Source organism: Ictalurus punctatus, chromosome 21 (genome assembly GCF_001660625.3).
Source record: "Ictalurus punctatus breed USDA103 chromosome 21, Coco_2.0, whole genome shotgun sequence".
In the NCBI taxonomy this organism is placed as follows: domain Eukaryota; kingdom Metazoa; phylum Chordata; class Actinopteri; order Siluriformes; family Ictaluridae; genus Ictalurus; species Ictalurus punctatus.
The window spans coordinates 17,547,779-17,570,339 of NC_030436.2; the positions used below are offsets into that span (position 1 = coordinate 17,547,779).

The window sequence follows — 22,561 nt, forward strand, 5'->3', positions numbered from 1 at the left end:
GAGAGAGAGAGAGAGAGAGAGAGAGAGAGAGAGAGAGAGAGAGAGAGAGAAAGAAATCCATGACTGTTCTGTACTCAGTCCATTTACCCCTTTTCCATACTGCTTATCCTACACAGGGTCATGGGAGCTTATCCCAAAGAACTCTGGGCACAAGGCGGGGGGACACCATGGGAGGGGTGCCAACCCATCGCAGGGCAAAAATCACACACATTCACACATCACGGACAATTTGGAAATGTCAATCGGCCTACGTCTTTTGGACCGGGGGAGGAAGCTGGAGTACCCTGAGAAAACCCCCGAAACACGGAGCACATGCAAACGTGCTAACCACTGAGCCACCGAGCCCCCCCATGTATTAACCAATCAGAAGACATTTTGAGATAGCAAGACTATATAACACACAAAAAATATTTTTGCCTTTTAACCACTAGATCGTATAGTATGCATAGTATGATTATTATTATTTATTTTTTTTAAACCTTGGCGGGTCAAGTAAAGGGCCAGCTTTGAACTAAAACTACAGGATGAACTGGTGGTCTGGGGTCAGCCATTCACAGAAGTGGACAGTAAATGTACTTTGTAGAGTATAACAACAACAACAACAAAAAAAACGATTACTTTTCCACTTTTTAAAATCCTTGTTACAAATCGAATACCACGACTCTGATTCTCATATCCCCCTCCCCCCACCACGTCTCTCCCCACCCTCCCCCCACCTCTCTCCATATATTAAAGTGACAGTAATGGAAAAAACAAAAACAGGCTGATCTAATTGGAACCGGATTTAATCGTACTTAAAAGGTGTATTTAAAAAAATAAATAAATAAAAAATAAAAATAAAAAAGACATTTGCATACGTTTCTAATTACAGTAAAAATCATTTACGTTTAATTTTAGAATAACTCCGTATATTTAATTGTGGACACTGAACCTTTCACTCAAGTACATACTACCAGCATTTCTTTTTGGGTTTGATTACAGTTTAACCACTACGTGCAATTAAATACGGACAAAAATTTTACGTGTTTCATCACCTACCTAAATCAGTGTGTTTAAGGACGTCTCCGTCGTCCAACGAGTGATTTATTATAAGCTGAGATTAGTCTGTAGACCATATCAGACTGTTAGTGTTGACTGTTTTCCTGTTAGATCCACAATCATTTTCTAATAATAAATGTTTGGGGTTTTTAAAAAAAAAGTCAATTTCTCAGTTCACTTAGACCTGTTTCCATTTTGACACAATACACTATATTTATTGTTGACTCATTTTTCTGCACTTTTCCACCCTTTGGTCATCAAATTTCACTTTTTTTTTTTTTTTTTTTTTTTTAAATTCTACTGCAAGTGTAAATGTTTACGCAATAAATTAAACACACTGTCTAAAACACACTTCTGGGAATGAGGTAAACATCGAGATAGGGTGTTATTCAGCCCCTACACTTGTTAACCCTTCCCCCATTCCTTGACATGTCTTCTCAAACACACACACACACACACACACACACACACACAAAGAGCGCAATTACAGTCAGGGTGATTTATAGCTGAGCAATGTAAAGTTAATGGAATCTGCCCTCTCACATCCCCGGCTGTGCTGACACGGAGGCTTCATCTCGAGACCCTGCATGTGTGTGTCTATTTTCGCCCACATGCTTGTGCGTATTTATCTGTAGAGCTCAGCTCTAAATTACGGTGATTAACAACGGCGCTGAGACGCGACCTTTGCACTCCACCTTTTGCGGCTAAGTGGCGAGAACAGAATGAGCGGATTTGTTGTACGTAACGTACAACAAGCCTTTCAGGATACATCATCGCAGTAATGAGGGCGCTGCATCAAGCTAGGATCAAATCACGGCAGTGTTCAAGTTGTTCGTTCGGAAGAGACGCGCGGGTAGGCGTGAGAGAATTCCAATTAACTTGACGCGATTTTGCAAAGTTTGTGTGAAAACCGTTCCAGACCCCCTTCTGGCCTTCCACCTCATTACACATGGCTAATGTTTAATGACTTATGATATGATAAAGCACCGAGCTCCATCTGCCCTTCCTTACACCGTATAAACCCGTCCCATAAAGCTGAACTAAGTGGACACTGCACGAGACGTGATTTACGACCCCGTCGTCGAGGCGATGCTGTTGTCTGAGGACAACCAGCAAGGCAGTGCATTTCTCTTTCAGTAACGGATGAAGTACGAAAACCACGGATGATGTCCTTTCCGTTTGAAACACACCAGCGGCCCGTCACGCCAGCGGAAACGGGACCGCTCGGACGCGAGGCCGTAATCCTGACACGACTCGACCGTGCAAGCCTTTCCAGAGACTCGCGTATCCCCTGAAGAAAAGCGCGCTCTCTTTAAGCGCGGACTGATGACTCTTCCGCTGCTTATCTTGGCCAGCTGGCGGTATCAAGAAGTACTGGAGAAGACGTGGTTGAGGGATTTGTTCAGCTGAAAATTTCAACGGTCGGGATCCAATAAATTACCGAGCTCCCGTCCAACAATAACAAATCAGCGCTGGTGTGGTGCGGAGATCTGACGAACACAAGCCAGCGCTCTCATGCAAACCAGCGGCTCGTGGAAATGACTGTAATCAGAGCGAAGAGATCTGGCGATCCGCCTGTCCGGGTCCGGGGGTTCTGGCAACCACCTTGCGCATCTCGGTGCGTACAGCTGGCTTTCATAACACGCAGAAGGACTCTCAGGATATGTTGATGTTTTGCAGGACAAAGAATGAAGGCTTTTTACATTATTTACATATTCAACTTCTTTTGCCAGAGTATTTAATCCAAAAGGGACTTGGTCTCCAGTTACTATTGCCCTAAATAATCATAGTATCGAAGTGATACGAGTCTTATGTATGATAGATTTTTTTTTATAATATCATATAAAAGTCCCTGCAGCAACCACAACCAAGTAAAACACCAGAACACCATTTCCCGTAAACGTCTGGCCATATTGTAAAATCGTTGTATGGCTATGAAAAAGCCGTCCTGTCCCACTGATACGTTTTCCACTTTGAGATTTTCCATCTTAAGGGACTCGTCTTGTGAGAGACATAAAAAAAAAACGAGAAAAAAAAAAAAAAACCCCGGGCTACAGACAACGTTCTGCTTCCTTTTTCCATGAAGAGTGAGAGACAACAGCCAGCCAAGTCGGACATGCATAAGTAGTGATGCTTCCCGCTGCTGCGCTGTCCAAAATTACAAAGCTGTCCCCCAAAAACAAATCCCATCCTTTCCCCCCCTTTAACGTTTCAGCAGCACACTGAACGAGCGTATTAACAGCAGTACACAGGCGAAAGAGCAATAAGAGACAGCAACGCAGCCACGTGAATCCTGTAGAGGCCGGCCTTTGGGCGATCATCACTCCTAAGCCGGCATAATTGGATCACTAAACTAATACCGGTCATGTGAGCTTTTGGAAACAGGCGGTAATCTCGAAAATCCCCGTCTTTTACATCACGGAATCATGGGAATAGTCTTAGCATGGTCTTTCCTTGCTTCGGGAGAAACGCCTGTTTGAAAGAGCTAATTGGAAGGAGAAATGTGCAGGCTAGCGTTCTTCTCGGCTGTAAATCTCGTTCTTTCCTTTCTGGAGATGCGCCGTCTCCGGGTGAAACTGCAGACGCGAGCGTTCCGATAACGAACCACTCGCTAGTAACGAGCGCACTCTGGGATTCTGCTTCTGGGCAACTCGGTCACATTTATCTCACCCCGATGTCACGGATGCCGGCTCCCGTCGGTCAATGCTGGCGAGAAGCCCGGCAATTCCACAGCAGAGGTGCAAACCAAGGTCTCGCGGAATGCACGGCCGTCCATCAAGAGCCGCTATCAGTCCTGATCCGAGGCGAACCACGACCGACCGCGGTTGTGTGCGCGTTTAATAAACGGTCATCGTGACGAACCGGTCTCACGCCGTAGCAGCTAAGTCGTTTATATCCCGTCGAGAATTCCTCGTCGATTCGTACGGAGAGCCTTGAGGAAAATCGACCACAACCGTTGGCTGACCTCTGAGGACCAGAAACGGAGACAGAAGACGGGCTTTATTGGGTATTGACCTGCTATACTGTGCTAGTAATAAGACCTCCTTTCAGTTTGGGAAGAAAATGAAACTCGTAGCCATGAATGATTTAACTGGTCTATAAAGAGAGTCAGCCACCCGCAGCGCTCTAATAAAGCCCATGTGAGAATACGCCGAAGCCAAGCGCTTCTGCGAGAGCTAACGGACTGGCCATGCTGCGTGAAGAAAAAAAAAAAAAAAAAAAAGAACGCAAAGAAAACACGCTTTCAAGCATGTTTAAATTCGAAATAAATTTTAAAAGCATGACAAACTCAAGCGCCCGGGCCTGTTCTGCTATTTTAAAAGCTAAAATAAGACTCACTAAGGAGGGTGTGTGTTAGTGAGAGTGAGTGAGAGAGAGAGAGAGAGAGAGAGCGAGAGAGAGAGAGCGCGTGTTTGTGTGTGGTAGTGTGGAGCATGGGCATTTGGAGCTCTGGAGCTTAATGTCGTTCCCTTGAGCGGCACAGATCCCCTCGCTGCGTTTTATAACTTCCCCTCTTACAAAACGGCCAAGCAAATTAATGCCAAAGTTTAGATTTCTGTAATAACAACCATGTTCGTGGTAGCACGTTCGTAACCTACACTACATTCTACTCTATTAGTCTCAAAGTATGTGCTTTAGTGCCTGTGACAGCGTAAGGATAGATCTGTATAACTATATCTGTATGTGTGTGTGTGTGTGTGTGTGTGTGTATATACGTCTGAGCCAAATAGTGAACGAATGTATACATTCAGCTGTACCATGTTGTGTGAGCCTGAGGCATGTGCACGTGCCAACAAGCTGTCAGGATCTGCTTATTCGTTAGTGTAAAAGGCTTTTCTGTCTGGAGATGGTGGGTTTATTTATACGTCTGTAAGAAAGATTGATTATTTTTAACATATATTTGTAGAGATGGACTGCAGCCACGGGCAATTTGGACTGGAGCCTGCTGACCGGCTTCAAACGGCACTCGGAAAGTCAGTGCCTGTTTTTCTAATAATAATAATAATAATAATAATAATAATAATAATAATAATTTCATACAATTTTCCCTGATCAGCCGAGCATCGTTTGCTTGTTTATTTCTGCACAAGGCTAATATAAGTAACAAGTAACAGAAGTCCATCTCACACAAAACCTTCGACCTTCAGGTATACGGTGATGTTTTTCCTTCACGTTTATAGAGGACATTTAGTCTCACTTTGTCTCAATCCACATCAGCAAGTCACTAAACAAGTGGACATCACTAGCTACGTTTCAAGCCAAGCTGCGAACCGAACTTAATGCGGAAAAATTAGAATATCGCATAAAACATCTGCGAATGAAGCAGCGTTTCAAGAGAACAAAACCGTCACTTCTGGGGAAACTGACGCCGAGTTGTCCATCCAAATACATCTCTCGCTCGCCGCCATTTTCCAATTGTCCAGTTATCCAATCACGATCTGTTGAGGCAAAGTCACATGACTTTTTTTGATAAGCGTCAAGGAATTTATTCTGTAAATGTGTTTCCATCGTCGTTTACGCACGTTTTCTTATCGAATAACAAAAAAAAAAAAAAAAAAAAAAAGAAGAATTATCCGCCTCAATTGAGCGCAGAAGTTTTTTTTTTTTTTTTTTTTAAATACTCATTCTGGAGATTTTACTCACATCTGGTGTTTCCATCCAGCGGTTTTTAGGCGATATTCCAAAATTCGCATAAAAATACGTGGAAGGAAACGCAGCTCCTGAAGAGCTGGAGACGGACTCCTGTTCCGCGTTGGCTAAATGAAATCTCATCGCTACGTTCTAGCTAACTGACTACATTAGGGCTGAGAGGACAGGTGTAGTTCTGGGTGTAGTACCTGTTCGGGTTTGAGGCCGGGCGGAACCCAGGCGTACTCCTCCAGAGCGCAGCCCGAATCGTCGTCCGACGTGGAGTTCCTCTGGAAGTCGTACAACAGCTTGGACACGGTCTTCTCCATCTCCAGAGGCATGGCCGTCACAGCATGATCCTCACGCGGACACTTGCAGTGCAGACAGATCTTCCTGCACGCGGAGAAACCGGAACACTGAAATGAGCGACTTCGGTTACGAATCGAGTTACTAAGTCACGAATCCTGAGAGCGAATCAGACAGTTTGAGCGGAGCTACCAAGTCACAAACGAGGAGAGTTTAACTGGATTCTGAGAGCCGCATCACTGAAGTGACCCAAATTCTATTAAACCAAAACAATCCGAGATCATTACACAATAAGCTCAGCGTGGTGGTTTTATTTGCAGAGATCTGCCAAACAAATCAGGATTTTAAACCATTCCAGAAGGACTGATCAGCCAGTATCGCCCATCTGCTCACAATTTAACAAACGATGAGATTTCCTTTTTCTCCCAAACCGACGCCACATATTCTGCTGAACTATGTTGCATTATGTCTCCTAGACAGGGGTGGGAGATGCAATTAAAAAAATAATAAATCCTCGCACGATAATTTATGACGATATTGGTATTATATCCTCATATAGCCCAGCTTCACTCATGGATCACCCTTTAAAAATAAATAAATAAATAAATAAATAAATAAAATAAAAAGCAGCTCTGTTTTTGGCTGTGGGACAATTTCAGGGTCAGAAAAACATGCAAACAGAAACCCGAAACAAATAGACTGCAAGATCTGTTGATCTGCCTGTAAAAGCATCACGAGATTACCGGATTTCTCTTTTCAAATCTGTGATTGTTACAGGTCTAGACGCACTTTTAAAAACCACAAACTGCACCTTTAATGCTGACTCAGACTCATGACTCAGGTTTCTTCCAGTAATTCATCACAAAAGCCCGGCTTTCTGAAAGCACGGGTTATTAAAACCGCACACAGAGACAAAATCAGAGTCCTCTTCTTCAGAGTGAGAAAAGCATGCATCAGGCTACAGCAGCACTTCACACACAAATACACACAACATCTGCTGGCCAACAACTCCTCCTCACACTCTAGTAACCTGGACACATTTGGTTACAACAAGAGGAAGCCTCCAGTCACTGAAACGCTGTCTCACACACACACACACACCAGTCAAACGCTTCACATCTGGTTAGTCTCCAGCAGTGCAGACGTAACCGTGCCAAACCTCACTCCCTGGCTCCGGAGGCTGCTGGTCAGATCTCTTAACCTCATCTGCCTCAAAGGCATGGACAGAACACAGACCAAAACCCGTTAGCACCTCAGGCACCCCGTAGGCATTGCAGCGTCAGGAAAATAAAAAGGAAAAATAAATAACTCCCCACATAACCGCAGTCCTGAAGAGACTACAAAGTGCAGCCATTCTGTACAGGGGGGCGGAGTCATCCTGGAAGAGACCACGCCCTTCATCGTAAGATAAAGGTGATCAGACAAAGGAACTTTGAATTGATTTGCAGTGACGCTTTCTTCTAAGGGCACGAGTAGACCCAGGCCATGCCAGTAAAATAAATAAATAAATGCCCCCCCCCCTCCCTGTCACCAGCCTTTATCTGTAATATGGAAATGAATGCTTTGCATTTGAACATGTCTGCACTCTTCAGGAAAGGACACAGGGCCGGATATACAAAATACTTCTCTGATGCCGTGCTTGTGCGGTGAGACACTTTGCAATTCAACGGACGTGTCTTCTGTACTGGGGAGCAAAGACAACTTACATGTACTGTATATGTAGTACGTTTTATATGCGGTATATTTTCATCTCTCATTGGGGTGTCAATATTTTGGAATATATGAGAAGGTCTCGAAAGGAAGGAAGGACGCAATGCAAGATACACTTATAAAAGAAACGGAGAAAGATATTCATACTGAATTTCAGAAAGAAAGACAAAGTTCCGAAACGAAATTCAGAAACAATATCATTTGAGTGTTATTCTAATATAAAGCGTCGGAAAATCCAATCCCTTCCTCCGGAAAATCACAAGCTTCTTGTTAGTCTCCTGGTAGAATGCACAGCTTTTTTTTCTTCCCCTCGTTCGAGTACTTCAGTCCTGCAGCTGCTACAGCAAGGACAAGGACATTGCTTCACTTTAGTGTGTGCTGAGATTGAAGGAACATTCCACCCAAACAGTCCACTATCAGTAATGATGGATGAGAGGAAGCAGGAGCAATAATGAGATCATGCTAAGTGCGCCCCATTAGCTTTAACTGTGTATTGGTCATGACTGCAATCTTATTTTTTGCAACAGCAGCATTCCTGTCATACTGAATGAAGCAGTGACGTGTGGCCAGAGTAATTAATAAAGCCAGACATGTGCTTAGTTCCAATTTCTCCATTCAATAATACGCTTCAGGGTTTTATGACATCACAACATTGGCTATGTTTTACTTCCTTTGTCAAAATATAGTCATTTTTTGAGCCTGAAATACACAGACTCGGCATGGCTAGTTAGCGACGTACGAGAAGACGAGTGGTATTAGCATGAAAGCTGTTTGAACAGAGCGCACAGGTGAGCTGGACAGACTGAAGGACTACAGCGCCGCTGCGTCGCTCTCTTTTGGTAGCAACGAAGCGAGGGTAAAATCCCACTGCGCCACTACCAGAAGGTTGAAAGGCATTGTGGGTAATGTATAGGAAACCATTAACCAAAGTGAAAATAGTCCAACATGTCAACACATGAAAGATGTTTAAATGGATAGAGAGTACAAATATTGGTACACGTTGTTCAAAGTGGATTTTTGCTTGAACCTTTTGACATTATACAGATGGACCTCTAGCTCTGCTTGTGTGTGTGTGTCGGATCTCGAACGACGGGTCATGACCTGGCTTTAGGAAACTGCAGCCATGCTCTCTTATCACATCCTCATGACTCACTGCATACATGATTACCAGGACAAGACACTTAGCTAAAGATCGTGTCTGGATGGATGGAGTCACTGATGAAATGTACTTTCATCTCGATCATGTGACTCTGCTTCGCTAAACGCGGGTTAGGAACGAACTTAAAAACACAGCTACGTTGCTACAAATCTAAAACCAAGGTGTAGAGCTTTGGAAAAACAAGGGCAGGATTCCCAGACAGTCTCTGATAGACTTTTTTTTTGCGATATAAACATGTTCACAAGGGAAATTCTTTCCTAAGACCAAAAAAAGAGAAAAAAAAGTGTCATCACTCCCAAGTCCACGATTGATCGTAGAAGCTCCAACAAATTGGTTTTCCTTTAGCGAACACATTTCCCCAGGCTAAACTTCCAGATTTAAAGCCCTCAACGCTCGACAGACAGATAAGCAAAAGCTCCACACGCTGATTTCATTACAAAACCCTGCGCACACAGGAGACCTTGCACTGACAGCCTTCAAAAACACGACCCCGCCTTCAGTAGACAGACATAAAAGCCTGTCCCTGGAGCCGATCGTGAACTGCTGCCAGCCTGCGAGGCGTCCAGAGAGACAGTGAGCCATGTACTCGTGATGCGAGCAGACAGACGCTCACATTCCGGCTTAATAAGCGCACTTTCACATCATTTTTAACCAGCAGATGTGATGTTGCTGCTGGACTACTCTCTGCTGTGTTTAACAATAGCTACAGGCAGAACACATGGAGCACAGTCGGGTTTATGAGTAATTCCAGGCATGAACCAGGTTTGCGAAGAGAAATTCCACATCGCCAGGATACCTGTGAGGCATGCAGGATTTCCATAGCATCAATCCAAACAGACAAGATGGTTAAACGGGCACAAGATGTGTTGCAGGAGCTGAACGCAGCTGGTTATAGCGGAGCTAATTCTCCACGTCGCTGAGATTGCTTTTCCTTTAAACGAGCCAACGGAGTGATCTTAAAACACAGCCCCACCCAGTTTCAGACTTGAATACAGCCAGAAATCTACTGCACTTGGAACTCTCAAACCATCAATGTCCTTTATTTGTGGGATGTGAAACAAATCTGATTTGGTGTTCTGGAAATGTGTGACCACTGGAAATGCATAGGCCATGCCTGCTTTACTGGGACTGACTGGTACACAGGCCACACCTCCTTCATTTGGTGATCATGGACATTGAAGCCACACCTCTTTCACTCACCTTCACTCAATCTAACAAAGAGGCACACTTTCACTTGGACTGAGAGAGGCCACGCCTCCTTCACTAGAGCTGACAATTAGACCACACCTTCTCACAGACTCATAGGCCACGCCTCCTTCACTAGAGCTGACAATTAGACCACACCTTCTCACAGACTCATAGGCCACGCCTCCTTCACTAAGACTGACATACACAAAGGCAGCCCCTTGCTCATCTGTATTGATAGACACACAAACCATACCTTCTTTACACATATTGACAGGCACATAGGCCACACCTCCTTCATCTGGGGATGACAGAAACAGAGGCCACACCTTCTTTACTAGGAATGACAATAAGGACCACTGACCTGACACACAGAGACCACGCCTCCTTCCATGCAACAGACAGACACACTACTCCCCATTTCCTTTAAACTGCAAAGTGCTTTATGGATGCAGTGCATTGTGGGCTTTCAGGACTGCCCAGATTATTCCTTTAAGATAATAGTGCACTAGATGCACGTTTTGGACGTGTAACAAAAGAGGCATGCACATTGGCAATTTTATCTGATCGCACCCTAATACGATTTTGGATGGACTTTACACAGATGTCAGTTTCAATCTCAGCGCAACTTCCTCTTGCCTTTTGTAATATACTCACAGTTTCGTACAAGTATCATTAGTATTGGCACCCCTGCACCAATTTAATTGGAGAATAATAAAACAAAACCACACACACACACACACACACACACACACACACACACACACACACAAGTAAGTGTTCTCTTAATTTTCAGGCTGAACGTTTCCAATCGTGCTTAACGATGAAGCATATTGTTAGCAAGCAATTATGGTGCGCTAATACAATATGTTCAAACGGACAGGGATTACCACATGCGCCCACCTGCTGCGATCCATCACGGCCGGCTGAAATTTCTCCCCAGGGCGTTCGGGCACTTGTGGCCTGGCACACATCCCACGACCAACATCAAGCAGGCGCGCTTCATGCATCACACGCCATCAGACAGCGAAGCGTCTGCATTCTTTACTTTTACTACAGATCCGCTTTTATTTCACGCCTCCAAATCGCCATTCATGTATACTAAAATGCGTCGTGGTGTGGATGAGAAACAAAACCAATTCTGTCCAGGGAGACAGCTGCTGATTTATGCCGATTTGTCCTTGGGAACATGCTTTCGAGTATAAATCTGCTCTCAGGTTGCCCCCGCTACCTACTCACGGGTGTCTGCTTATGGTTTTCTGCTAAAGGAAGACTTACAGCCTGCTGGAGGAGGAAAAAAAGAAGAAGAAAAAAAAAAGGCAGAAGGGCTTACGCAGAGGAAACAAGGAAGCAACCTTCAGAGATTTACGTTACATTTCCCATCTGTCCAAACCATCAGAAACCGCTCTAAAGCCCACCGTGACACCGGGGAGTCCGGCTCAGCAGCAGAACGCTGGAGACTCGGGTCTTCAAAAGGATTGTGTGTGATCTGAATAAATCAAATCTGATAAATATGAACAACAACAACGGCATAAATAAATCAATTAGTCTGTTGAGGAGAAAAACTTAACTCTTGAAGGGATAAATCGAATGCTAAACAAAACATCGATGATACATTTTCACACACGGTCTACTCTGTATGCATGTCAGTCAGTGGCTCCAGAGGGTCTCCGTTTAGTTGAGCATTCCTCATTTAACACACCCGAGTCAACGCATCTGAAGCGCTTTATTTGCATAGCCGATGTCCGAAACATCCTGTTACTATATATATATAAAAATTTCTGGAGAAGAATCCAGGAACTGTAGCGTACTGCACAAACCCTACCTACTAACACTTACAGTTTTGTCTTCACACCAATCTCTGGGATCTCTACAGATATCCGTGTGGTTTTATTTTCATCCCGAACACCAACTTCACTTTCGAAGGCCTCGACAATTAGCCGAAGAGTTGACTCAGGTGTGTGAAAAGACGGGTGTTAAACCAAACTAAACTCGATGACCCTGTGGAACTACACCCTTGACACAATGCAGTGCAGGCAAGGCTTCTCAGCTCTGGTTCTGTACACTTCGGTGTTTTTCCCCAACTTTAACACACTCGCGTCGACCCAGAACGTGCCTGCTAACGGGCTGCCATGTTGGCTCAGGTGTGTTAGATCGGTAAATCCGACGAGGTCCGAGTCAATCCGGCGGTAATCTGATACCGAGTGTCATCTAGGGGACGATACCAGGTTGTAATTTTAAAACACAACGCAACACAGGACACAACTCGTCTTGCGTGACTCATCACATGAGCTTGTTCGGTTATCGTGAAGACGCCAGGATCGGTGTTGTAGACCACACTCAGACCTCCAAGTATCCAAAAAGGGGGGGGGGGGGGGGGGGGGGTGTCAAACGCAATCCGGAAATTCATTCATTTTCAGTATCTGCTTTATTCTGGTCAGGGTCGCCATGGATCTGAGCATATCCCGGGGGAAAATGCACAAGATGGGACGGCAGTATCACAGGAAATCTGGACATCCTGAGCATTAACACATCTCATTCAAGTTATCATTATCAGTGATTAGGTTCAATTAGTGTAGGATGTTAAAATAAGTAAGTAAATAAATAAATAAATAAATAAATAAACGGGGGGGGGGGGCAAAGACAAAAGGTGTTCATCCGAAACAGGTTTAAACGAGATAACCTGGTGTTGTATATTAAGTCGTGTTTGATTTATTATCACTAATAAAATGTAGTGACGTAACAAGGTCAGATTGGGGGTGGTGATATTGCGGTCACTGGTGCGTGCGTGCGTGCGTGAGTGCGTGCGTGCATGAGAGAGAGAGAGATCTCGGTCATCTCGCATTCACATGTTAATGTTCACTGACCGTTCCTGACTCGCTCGATCGATCCTTCGGAGGGCAACAAAGTCAAACAAACCGAAAACAAAAGCGTTAATCCGGCTTACAGGAGACGGGTCAACACCAGTGGACCCGCGGGAGAACAGAACAGAAAATAAAAGCGACTACAAATGGTGCAAAGTGTTATTTCTAACAGTAGAAGACGAGAAAGTGCGCGTGCTGCTGCTGTAATAATAAGGCAGGTCAGGATCCGAGGAAAAAGCGCGTGCATTTTTTTACGCAGCGGTGGATATGCATTTCTCTAAGAAAATAAACCTGGGCTCCTTTTTTTTTTGTGCAAAAATGATAAAGTAAGAAAATATGCATACATATAGAAAAGACATCATATGCGCATGCAACATTATGCAAAACCAGCTGTGCATTACATTAAAAATTACTAGAAGTAGTTTAAAAGTTTATAGCCTATTTCCTCGAAATAATAATAAAAATTAGAAATGCGCTGCTCTGGGTTTGATTCCTACCGTTTTCCGTCAGAGCTAGGAATAATATCTCAGAATTCGTGCAGCATTCCCATATTCCCAGCAACTAAAAGACCAGCTTTCCGACTTAAGGCATGTCTCAACTTCTTCTCAAATGGCATCCGCGCGCGCTGGACAGGACAGTCTTCACCATTAAATAATTAAAAAAGCACCGAGATGTGGTCAATCCGAATTAGATCCCCCTTCAAGACGATTTCCTCCAGGTATAATCACGAAACCAGGCCTTTTTTTAATTTTATTTTATTTTTTTTCTATAAATCTTCCTCCACGACCTCCTCCAACCTAAATTCCCTTTAATAAATTAAAGCGCGCTGAGCCGCGCAGCTCAAAGCTCGACTGCCTTCTACTTACTGCTCGAGCGGAGACTGAGCTGAGCGAGCGCCTGTCTCTGACCAATCAGCTCTCAGTATGCAAATAAGATAAGACTTCTGCAAGCCTGCTCCCTCCACACTAACCAATCACTTCTGAGTATGCTAATAAAGTCAAACGTTGGCCGCTCAGCGTTCTGTTGGCGCTAAACCTATCACCGGTGAGTATGCTAATATTTCGGCGTCGTTTGGGCGGGGTCAGCGAGTCAAGCGCCCTGCGTTTAGTTATAATTAGGAACTCAATGGCCGCTGTTTTGGTGTCATTTACATGTAAATGAGTCAATTTCCCCCCCGGGCTTCATCGCTCCAGGGGCAGTTAAAGCGCCATTCAGAGGCGCAGAATAGCAGTAAATAATGTAACAACACTAAGAGGTCGACACCTTCAGTTACAAATATAATATTACCAAGAGGCAGCCGATGACCCGGTTAAGTGTGTGCAGTTTATTAAAGAGACACATTATCTATCACACAAGCCTGTGATCATATTTACATAACCTGTGATAGATAGTCATTTAAACCCTGCTTCCTCAATACTGACACCTGATATGTTCCTCTTTAATCCATAGACTATGGTTTAGGTGCAAAATAACCGAAGGACGGCCTACTTGCTGAGAGTGTTCCTGATTGGTTAACGAGTCATTTTAAATGTTCAAGTAGTAGCTTTATCCTGGTCAGGTGCACCTGGGAAAGTTGGGTGAGGGTTGGGATCTGAACTGTTAAAGTAAATCGATTTCAGGACCAAACTCCAGGATCCTGGAGCTGTGAGGTGGCAAGGCTACACGCTGTACCACTATACCGCCAATATCAGACTTACACTGAACTGAAAATATGCTGCAAAGCAAGAACTATTGCTTCTTTCTGATTTAAAGACTCCCTTTAAAATATGTGGGCCTTGTGTGCACTAAATATATGACAGGTAAAACGAACCGCCCACTCTCATACAAGGTTCCTGATTGGTTAATCCAGTCAAACCTGGCTTGATGTGTAGCGTCTGATTACAGAGCCCAGGACGCAACCGTGGCGAAATCAGTGATCTCACAACCTCATGCTAGTGTCTGAACTATGAATGAGTATTTAAACAATCCATACAGACCTTTTGCACAACACTAATTATCTCTACACCCGATCGCTAGTATCCTGGCTACAGTGTATGTGTATGTAATTTTTAACAGGAACGAGGCATTTATTAGGACTGAACTTGAAGGTTTAGCTGTGCATTTCCACCAAGCTTGTGGGAAATAATGATTTAGACAGACATCACTCCCTCCAGCATTTTAACGAGCATAGAGCAATAAAATAATCCCAGAGGAATTACACAATTTCATGCATTCTTAATCAGGTCTTACCATAGGATGGGAATAATGGCACAGTGTTGGAGAATATTGTGTAACCGAATTAGAGGTGTATTAGAATTTCTAAAAGCAATTTTGCAGCCCCGATTTATGCTCTGTGGATTCCTTTTTTTCGAGGTGATAATTACACTGGGTCTTACTTTAGAAGCACACATCTCTCACAGAAAAATGCAAGCCTGTGGGAGTAATTGTTGTGAACCAAATTTTAACGAATGCGAAGGTCAGTTCCCATAAACTTTGTCTCTCTCTCTCTCTCTCTCTCTCTCTCTCTCTTTTCATTCTGTCGCCATCAGTGTTATCGGTGCATGCATTTTCCAGTGCTAGTTTTGGACTCATCCCCAAACACAGTTAAGTTGCATGTTTCCAAAATGCTCAAATTAGAGGGCAATCAGTGCATGCACAGAAATATGTGGAGAAAAGTGGAACTGATGACCCAGGGCCCCTAAGCGGAGGGGGCGCTTATACAGCCTGGACTCAAGAGTGTGACTTGATTTGCAGCTAGAAGAGCTAGAAATTTGCAATCCCATGCCACATAAATGCATACATGTTACATAAATATGTACATATGGTCCCTTCTGAAACTATTGCTACCATCATGAGTTACACCAATAAAGATTAGTGAGTTCCAGAAGCTGCCATGCAAGCCCATGCCATAACACCACCTCCACCGTGCTTGACGTTTTGGATCATCAGCAGATCCTTTCTTTCTCCACGCTTTCACCTTCATATCACTTTGGTAGAGGTTAATCTTGGTTCCAGAACTGTTGTGGCTCGTCTCTCTATTTCTTTGCGATTCCCATTCTGGCCTTCCGATTCTTGCTGCTCATGAGTGGCATCTTGTGGTATGGCATCTATATTTCAGTCTTCTTCGAAAGGTGGGTTGTGATTCTTCGCCCCTGCCCGGTGAACGTTGTCAGTGATGTCACTGACTCTTGTTTTTGGGGTTTTCTTCACAGCTCTGGGAAACAATGTTTCCGTCACCAGCTGTTGCTTTCCTTGGCCGACCCGTTCGGTCTCTGTTGCTCAGTACACCAGTGGTTTCTTTCTTTTTCAGGACATTCCAAATTGTTGGATTGGCTACGCTCGTTACTCGTGCGATGGCTGATAGATTTTCCCTAATATTCTAATATTCTCAGCTTAAAAATGCCTTGCTTTTTTCCCCCTAGACGGCTCCTTGATCGTTATGTTTGTTTATACTTTTTAACAACGAAGGCAGTCTTCACAGGCGAAACTGAAGGCGAAAACTGAGCGTAGACGTTCAGAGCTATTTATTGATTAAACAAAACAATCGATCGAACGGGACATACCCGGGTAACGAGAAACACCTGTCAGTCGCGTGTTCCAATATTTTTGATCGCCTACAAACTGGGTGCTTTGATACAAAATGTGCTATGTTGTTTAACACATCTACATATAAATTCCAGGAAATAAAAGCTGAAATTCTAAACGCTCGTCTCATATCTCTTCTCATCAGTTTGATCCATACTAAACATCACATGCTCGCTGCCGATTGGCTAGTGCATGCGTCAGACTGAGAGAGCCGGAAGATGTTTACAGTCAATCTACTGATGCTTTTATTCATGCTTGTTTTTATCAAGGGGACCGACAAAGAGCCTCATTCATCCATTTTTGAGTGTGTCACTGTACACATTACACATCACAAGACACGGCAGTCTCAACCAAAGAATTCTTCTACAATGGCTGAGTTTTCATCTGCGATAGCAACAGTGTAAATCCGGTTTAAATCCTGATCAGCCCTTCCCGAGCCGTAACACAGTTATAAACCAGCCTGTCATAAGCACCTTATTTATATTTGCCCTGATATATTAGCTAAAGCATTACAAATAGCCCAGTGAGGGGAAAAGTCGGAGTTTTATGTAAATCGATATGCTCTGCGTGCGTTATGAAACACATTTAATGCTTGTTCTTTATCAAAATAAATACATTTTTTTTTAAAAATCAGACCTTGACTCTTTTGCAATACGAAACTAAAGCGTGTAAAAGTGCAAAACTGACCAACCTAAATGATCCATAAAACCTTTGTGTAAATCCTGCGTAAACCAATCCGGCTCCATCTATACACAGGCTGCTCTGTGTGGCCTAACTCAGACCACGTGACCGAGCGCAGCTAACCTCTTATCGACCGGCACACACGCCAAAACCGATGTGTATACACACTCACGGCTATCAGATACCCAGCATCGGTGCGTGGGGCCAAGCAGAGGAACCACACACGCTCTCGGCTCCAACCAAACCACAGCCTGTAAAACGGCCCGAGCCGCTGCCTGCTAACATGCACGTGCATGTGTACGTCCACACGCGCGTGTCCAGATGTGCTGAAACAACATCATTTCTGATCATTTTTCTATTACAGCTCGCCAGTTCTGCATGCAGCGTGTATTTACATGAACAGGAAACATGCTAAAGTGGTCTATTAAAGTAATTCAGTCTCAAGGGGCTACACTGCCTCTCGAAAGTTTGTACACCCCTGCTTGTAGAGGGGTTTTCTTCATTTTGCCTATTTCAGAACAACAATGACGATATTAACATTACAAGGTACAACATGTCGAATTGTGCAGTGACCTAAAGGGGGGGGGGTTGGTGTTAAGCGAATCAAAACGATTTTAGATTTTGAATTCTTAACAGTATTTCTCCTGAAGCTTTGAACACTCTCAGTAATTTCTCAACCTGATTCATGAGGAGCTTCACTCTGCATGGTGATGCCGAAATTCATGGTGGGGGTGCTTCAGAAGAAAGAAAGAATAACAGCTAATACCATTTCAGTGAGGTAAACTTAAGCTGAATCCAAGGCAGTAAAGGACCAGCTGACTTTCCAGTCGACAGCTGAGCTTTGTTTCCATTCGACCGAGATCACCACAACATAAATCCTTTTTTAGAGTTGCGTAATACAGTACATCATTTGTCTTTAGTGTTATCATAGGCCGCATGTTTACACAGCGCAGATATCTTTACGTGTGTCATCGAGGGTTCTGGAATTACGTTTTGAATACGCTACGAGGCATTGCACAATCACAACATAATATTTCACCCTTATCAACCAGCCCTAGTTCTGAGATTAACTTCGGAGTTCAAATCCGAAGCGGGAAAACTTCCAAGCAATATGGATAATCCGTCTGTTTCAAAGGACTCTGCAAATATCCACAGGGCTAAGCGTGGGATCTGGTAACGGAGGGGGAAAAACATTAATTTCCACTCCGGATTATGCATTAAGTGGATTCACTGAGCGCAGCCAGAAGGATAAAATTACATTTTAAGTGCTAGGCACAATAACGAAGCTCAGGATTCAATTTGCTGAATATGGTTAATGAAAGCGAGAGAGAAAGACGGAGAGAGAGAAGACAGAAGAAGAGAGATGGGGCCTGTGTAATCCATTAGGCTGCAGAGAGGAACGTTTTTTGTTTTTTTTTGCACAGTGGAGAGGCTCTGAGCTCCAGGATGACCTTCGAGAGAGTCTCTTAAGGGACACTGCTATTTCGGTTCTTCACGTCCCTCCTAGACCAGAACTGTCCATCGTTAGGAAGTGCTGCAAGGCCTCGTCGACTTCCATCACGACGGTCCTCCTGAAAGCCTTATGGGAAGACGGGAAACTGTTTGTGCTCGGTTTTTTCCCCCCACTTAACAGCTACATCAAGAACTTTGAGACACAAAATGGGTCAAAGCAAAAGGCAAAGCAGTGCAGTCGTTAGAATTAAAGTTTGAAGAAAAACACGAAGGAATAGAACGAGAACATGGATTTACGTCAAAAGGTAGCATTTTCGCAGTGCACTATTAGATTTGACATTTGATGAAAAGCAGCGGTTATTTTAAGAAAGAACAATAAACCAGGAGTGATGAGTCATCTAATGCATTCTGTCTTTCTCTCGCTCGCTCTCTATAGTTCTAGTTCCTCTCCGCCTTTGTCTTTCTATCAGTCTCTCGCTCATCCCGTCTTAAGCCGGTTTTAGATTGTGCGGTCTTTTAAGATTATTACTTGTCACACTGTACGAGATGATCCCGATAAAATCTTGGCCGACCGTGCGATAACGTGTGTTCTCCGTGTCAGATTATACGATTAAGATCCTCTAACGATAGACCTGTGATTAAAGATAATTACTGTGTTCTGCTTAAGTCATCGATCAGCGCGATCTTGCCTCACATAAAAAAATAAAAAAAAAACAGAGCTCGTGGTAATCACGATTTTTTCCCTTCAGTCCATTAGCATGGCCATTAAATGTTTACATTCCACCATTGACGCTACCGTCCCATGAGTATCGGCGAATCTTATTGGTGGCTTTCAGATAAGGGTTGCAGCACATAATCGGAGATTTTAATCAAGACTTGAGTGGTGAGAACACTAATCTCAAGTCACAGCAAGAATCTTTGCGATTTTTCCACATTAGCAAGCGAGGAGTTGTGCTTGTGTCACCAGTAGCTTCTCTCTTGTCCCTACCGTTATAACAGTTAGACCGTTTTCCAATGAGAAAAAAAAAAGGTATAGCCGATAGCCCACTATACAATTCGATAAACATCACCTTGAATTAAAATGTATTATGTTATGCTCCCGGATAAGTACGAGCTTTGTTGGCAGATTAGAAAAACAAGCTAACTGTGCTATCTACGTACACTCAGCAGAGGCAGCAAAGATCTCAACTTCCTTCCAAACTTTATTTTTCTTCTATGTCATGTCTCTATAAATATTTAATGAGATTGCATACGACAGAAGAGGTCTGACGTTTTCTTCCACAAAGTGTTTTACACTCCAAACAGACAGGAAGCTAATTCAGGATCAGCGCTCGCATTCTACGCCTCTTTATAAAATGCCCGCCTGCCAGCAGGACAATGTGTGGAGGCTGATTTTACAGAACAGTGCTCTCACGTCCCTCCTACATCCACCATCCCACGGCTCACTCTACAAGTCTACATTCATTCCCCGATTCAGAAAAGCCATTGAGCGCTAAGCTGTGGGTGTCGAGACACGCTTCCCGACGCTCCTAATTGGCCTTGTAGCAAGACTTCTCTTGTTTTTCCTAAAGACACACAGCGTTGAGCTTTTGTTCGTCAATATTTACCTTTTTCACCTTTCCTGGTTTGGAACAGGAATGCTTTAAAAAAAAAGAAGCAAATAATGCAGCAAGCAAGCTGAGGCTAGATACCATAGTGTAGCAAATGCTAGCATACACATAGCAATCCTATTTACTCAAACAAGAAAATGTAATGTCCAAATCTTTACAGAGAACATTGATTAACAGTGCACATGTCAAATTTGTGTGAAATGGGGAGAGACTTTCAAAATTTGTAGACTTTCAAAATTTTTGCCACGGAGGAGAGCACTATAATCTCTAGATGCCGAGAGTTTAGCAAAAACTCTTGCCTCTGTTAATAACTAGCTAGGTAGCTAGATATTCATTCATTTCAGTAATTAGCGAGCTACCTAGATATTCATTCATTTAGCTAGTTAGCATGCTAGATAAATATTTATACATTTAACTAATGAGCTAGCTAGCTAAATATTCATTCAGGCAACTAATTAGCAAGCTAGCTAGATATTCATTCATTCGACTAGTTAGCCACCTAGCTAGATATTTATTAATTTCAGTAATTAGCAAGCTATCTAGATAGTCATTCATTTATCTAGATAGCATGCTAGATAAATATTCATTCATTTAACTCATTAGCAAGCTAGCTAGATATTCATTCTTTTAACAAATTAGCAAGCTAGTTAGATAGCCATTCAACCATTAGCTGTTGAACAACGCTGTAAATGTGTCTAACAAAGATGTGAATAATTAGTTGTTGGGTTTTTTGTTTTGTTTCGTTTTAATTGCTAGCTAGCTAGATGCTCATATTTAGACATATAACAGTGTCTAAACAGCTGTTTCAAAAGGAGATCTATTTAGAAGAGAATGAGTTTCAATTAACCCCTTTTTGGATCTGTGAAATAATAAATACTACTACAAAATAAATAGATTAATAATAATAATAGATCTATAATTTCTTGAACATTTTAAAAAGTAAATGGAAGTATATCTTGGGTGGTTCTGCAAATGCTGCAGATGTTTTAATGGTTTTAAAAGCAGCAATCCAAACTTGAAGTTAAATAAACTGCTACACAAGTATGCCCTGTTTAAATATTTAGCTTTATCCGGAAAGCATTCCGGCACACAGAGCTGGGACTGAGATATGACTGACCAACTGTGTGTACATTTGAGAGAGAGAGAGAGAGAGAGAGAGAGAGAGAGAGAGAGAGAGAGAGAGAGAGAGAGAGATAGAGAGAGAGAGAGAGCGAGCAAGCGAAAGTTAACCAAAGTTAACTGAAGTAACACCTTTAATCATCACTACTCTGGTAAATGTATTATCAGTAAGGGGTGTGACCTCAGCCAGAAATGAACTACATACACTTCCTGCTAGAGTTCAGTCCTGGCCAGGACGGCTTCTATCCGGCCATTTACATGGAGAAATATTAACTTTGGACCTGCCTCTGCATGCTTCAGGGATTTACGATGGCCAGCACCGGAAAGTCAGGCGACTCAAAAGGCCACCAGCCAAGAGAGTGCGGGCGCTTCGCAACCAGTCACAAGCCGTTACAAGCTGGAGAAGTCATTGAGTGGAGCTTCTGAAAGGAGCAAACGAACTCATAAATCTGGAAGATCATTTGATCCTGAGCTACACAGGACGAGACGTTCCAGAGGACTCGCGTTCAAATTGTTGCATTTTCCCTTACCGATTACGTAACACGAATCAAAATGGAATTAAATGCTGTACGGGATAAAACCCATGAAGTTGCACATGAACGGAGTCGACTACGCACGATTAGGCTTGTATTCCAATAACCTTCTAATGTCTTCAGGAGAACCTGTTTAGAAGGTTAGACCCATTATTCGTGCCAAGAACTCATAGGCGAACTTTGATAGCAAGATGATAAAAAAAATATCAAGCTAGATAACTAACTAAGGCTGGAAATCACACAAACCGAGTGCATAAGACTTCATAAATCACATAATTTGCAATTGGGACCATGATGAGGTTGTAAAAGAAGCATTGTTTACATTACTTGGACTTGGACACACCCTTCAGCTTCCTGTTTACTGAGAAAAAATAATAATAATTGGACAAATAAGGCTTTGTCAAAAATGAACCAATTAAGTAAAAGTCTTTTCACTTCACCCCATGAAGCCACAAGCTTCTGCAAAACAGGTAGGAGAATTAATCTCATGGACTGGGGTGGCATCGAAAGCCTGTGGGTTAAGGGAGGGAGGGAGGGAGAGGGAGGGGGGGATAAAACATAAAAGAGATTAAAGTTCAATCCGAATTTTCTGCGGCGCTGAACAAAAGGCGAGACCTGCCTGATAAATGGATGCGTATATAAAAAGAAAGGACTAACACCAGAGACAAAGGAGGTCAACGGGAGAAAGGGAGGAAGAGACAGATTCATCCA

At 43.2% G+C, this 22,561-nt stretch overlaps 1 protein-coding gene across 3 annotated transcripts in view; it reads right to left on the reverse strand.

Annotated features, from left to right (window-relative positions):
• Nucleotides 1–22,561, reverse strand: part of prickle2b (prickle homolog 2b) — a 95,483-nt gene that overhangs the window by 7,333 nt on the left and 65,589 nt on the right. For 2 of the 3 annotated variants that reach the window (XM_017450788.3, XM_047149322.2), the window contains exon 2: nt 5,877–6,060. In XM_017450788.3, coding sequence (XP_017306277.2) covers nt 5,877–6,060 — 184 coding nt within the window. Of the gene's footprint in view, nt 1–5,876; nt 6,061–13,388; nt 13,951–22,561 lie in introns of those variants that run through there. The other variant, XM_017450789.3, reaches the window with a different exon arrangement.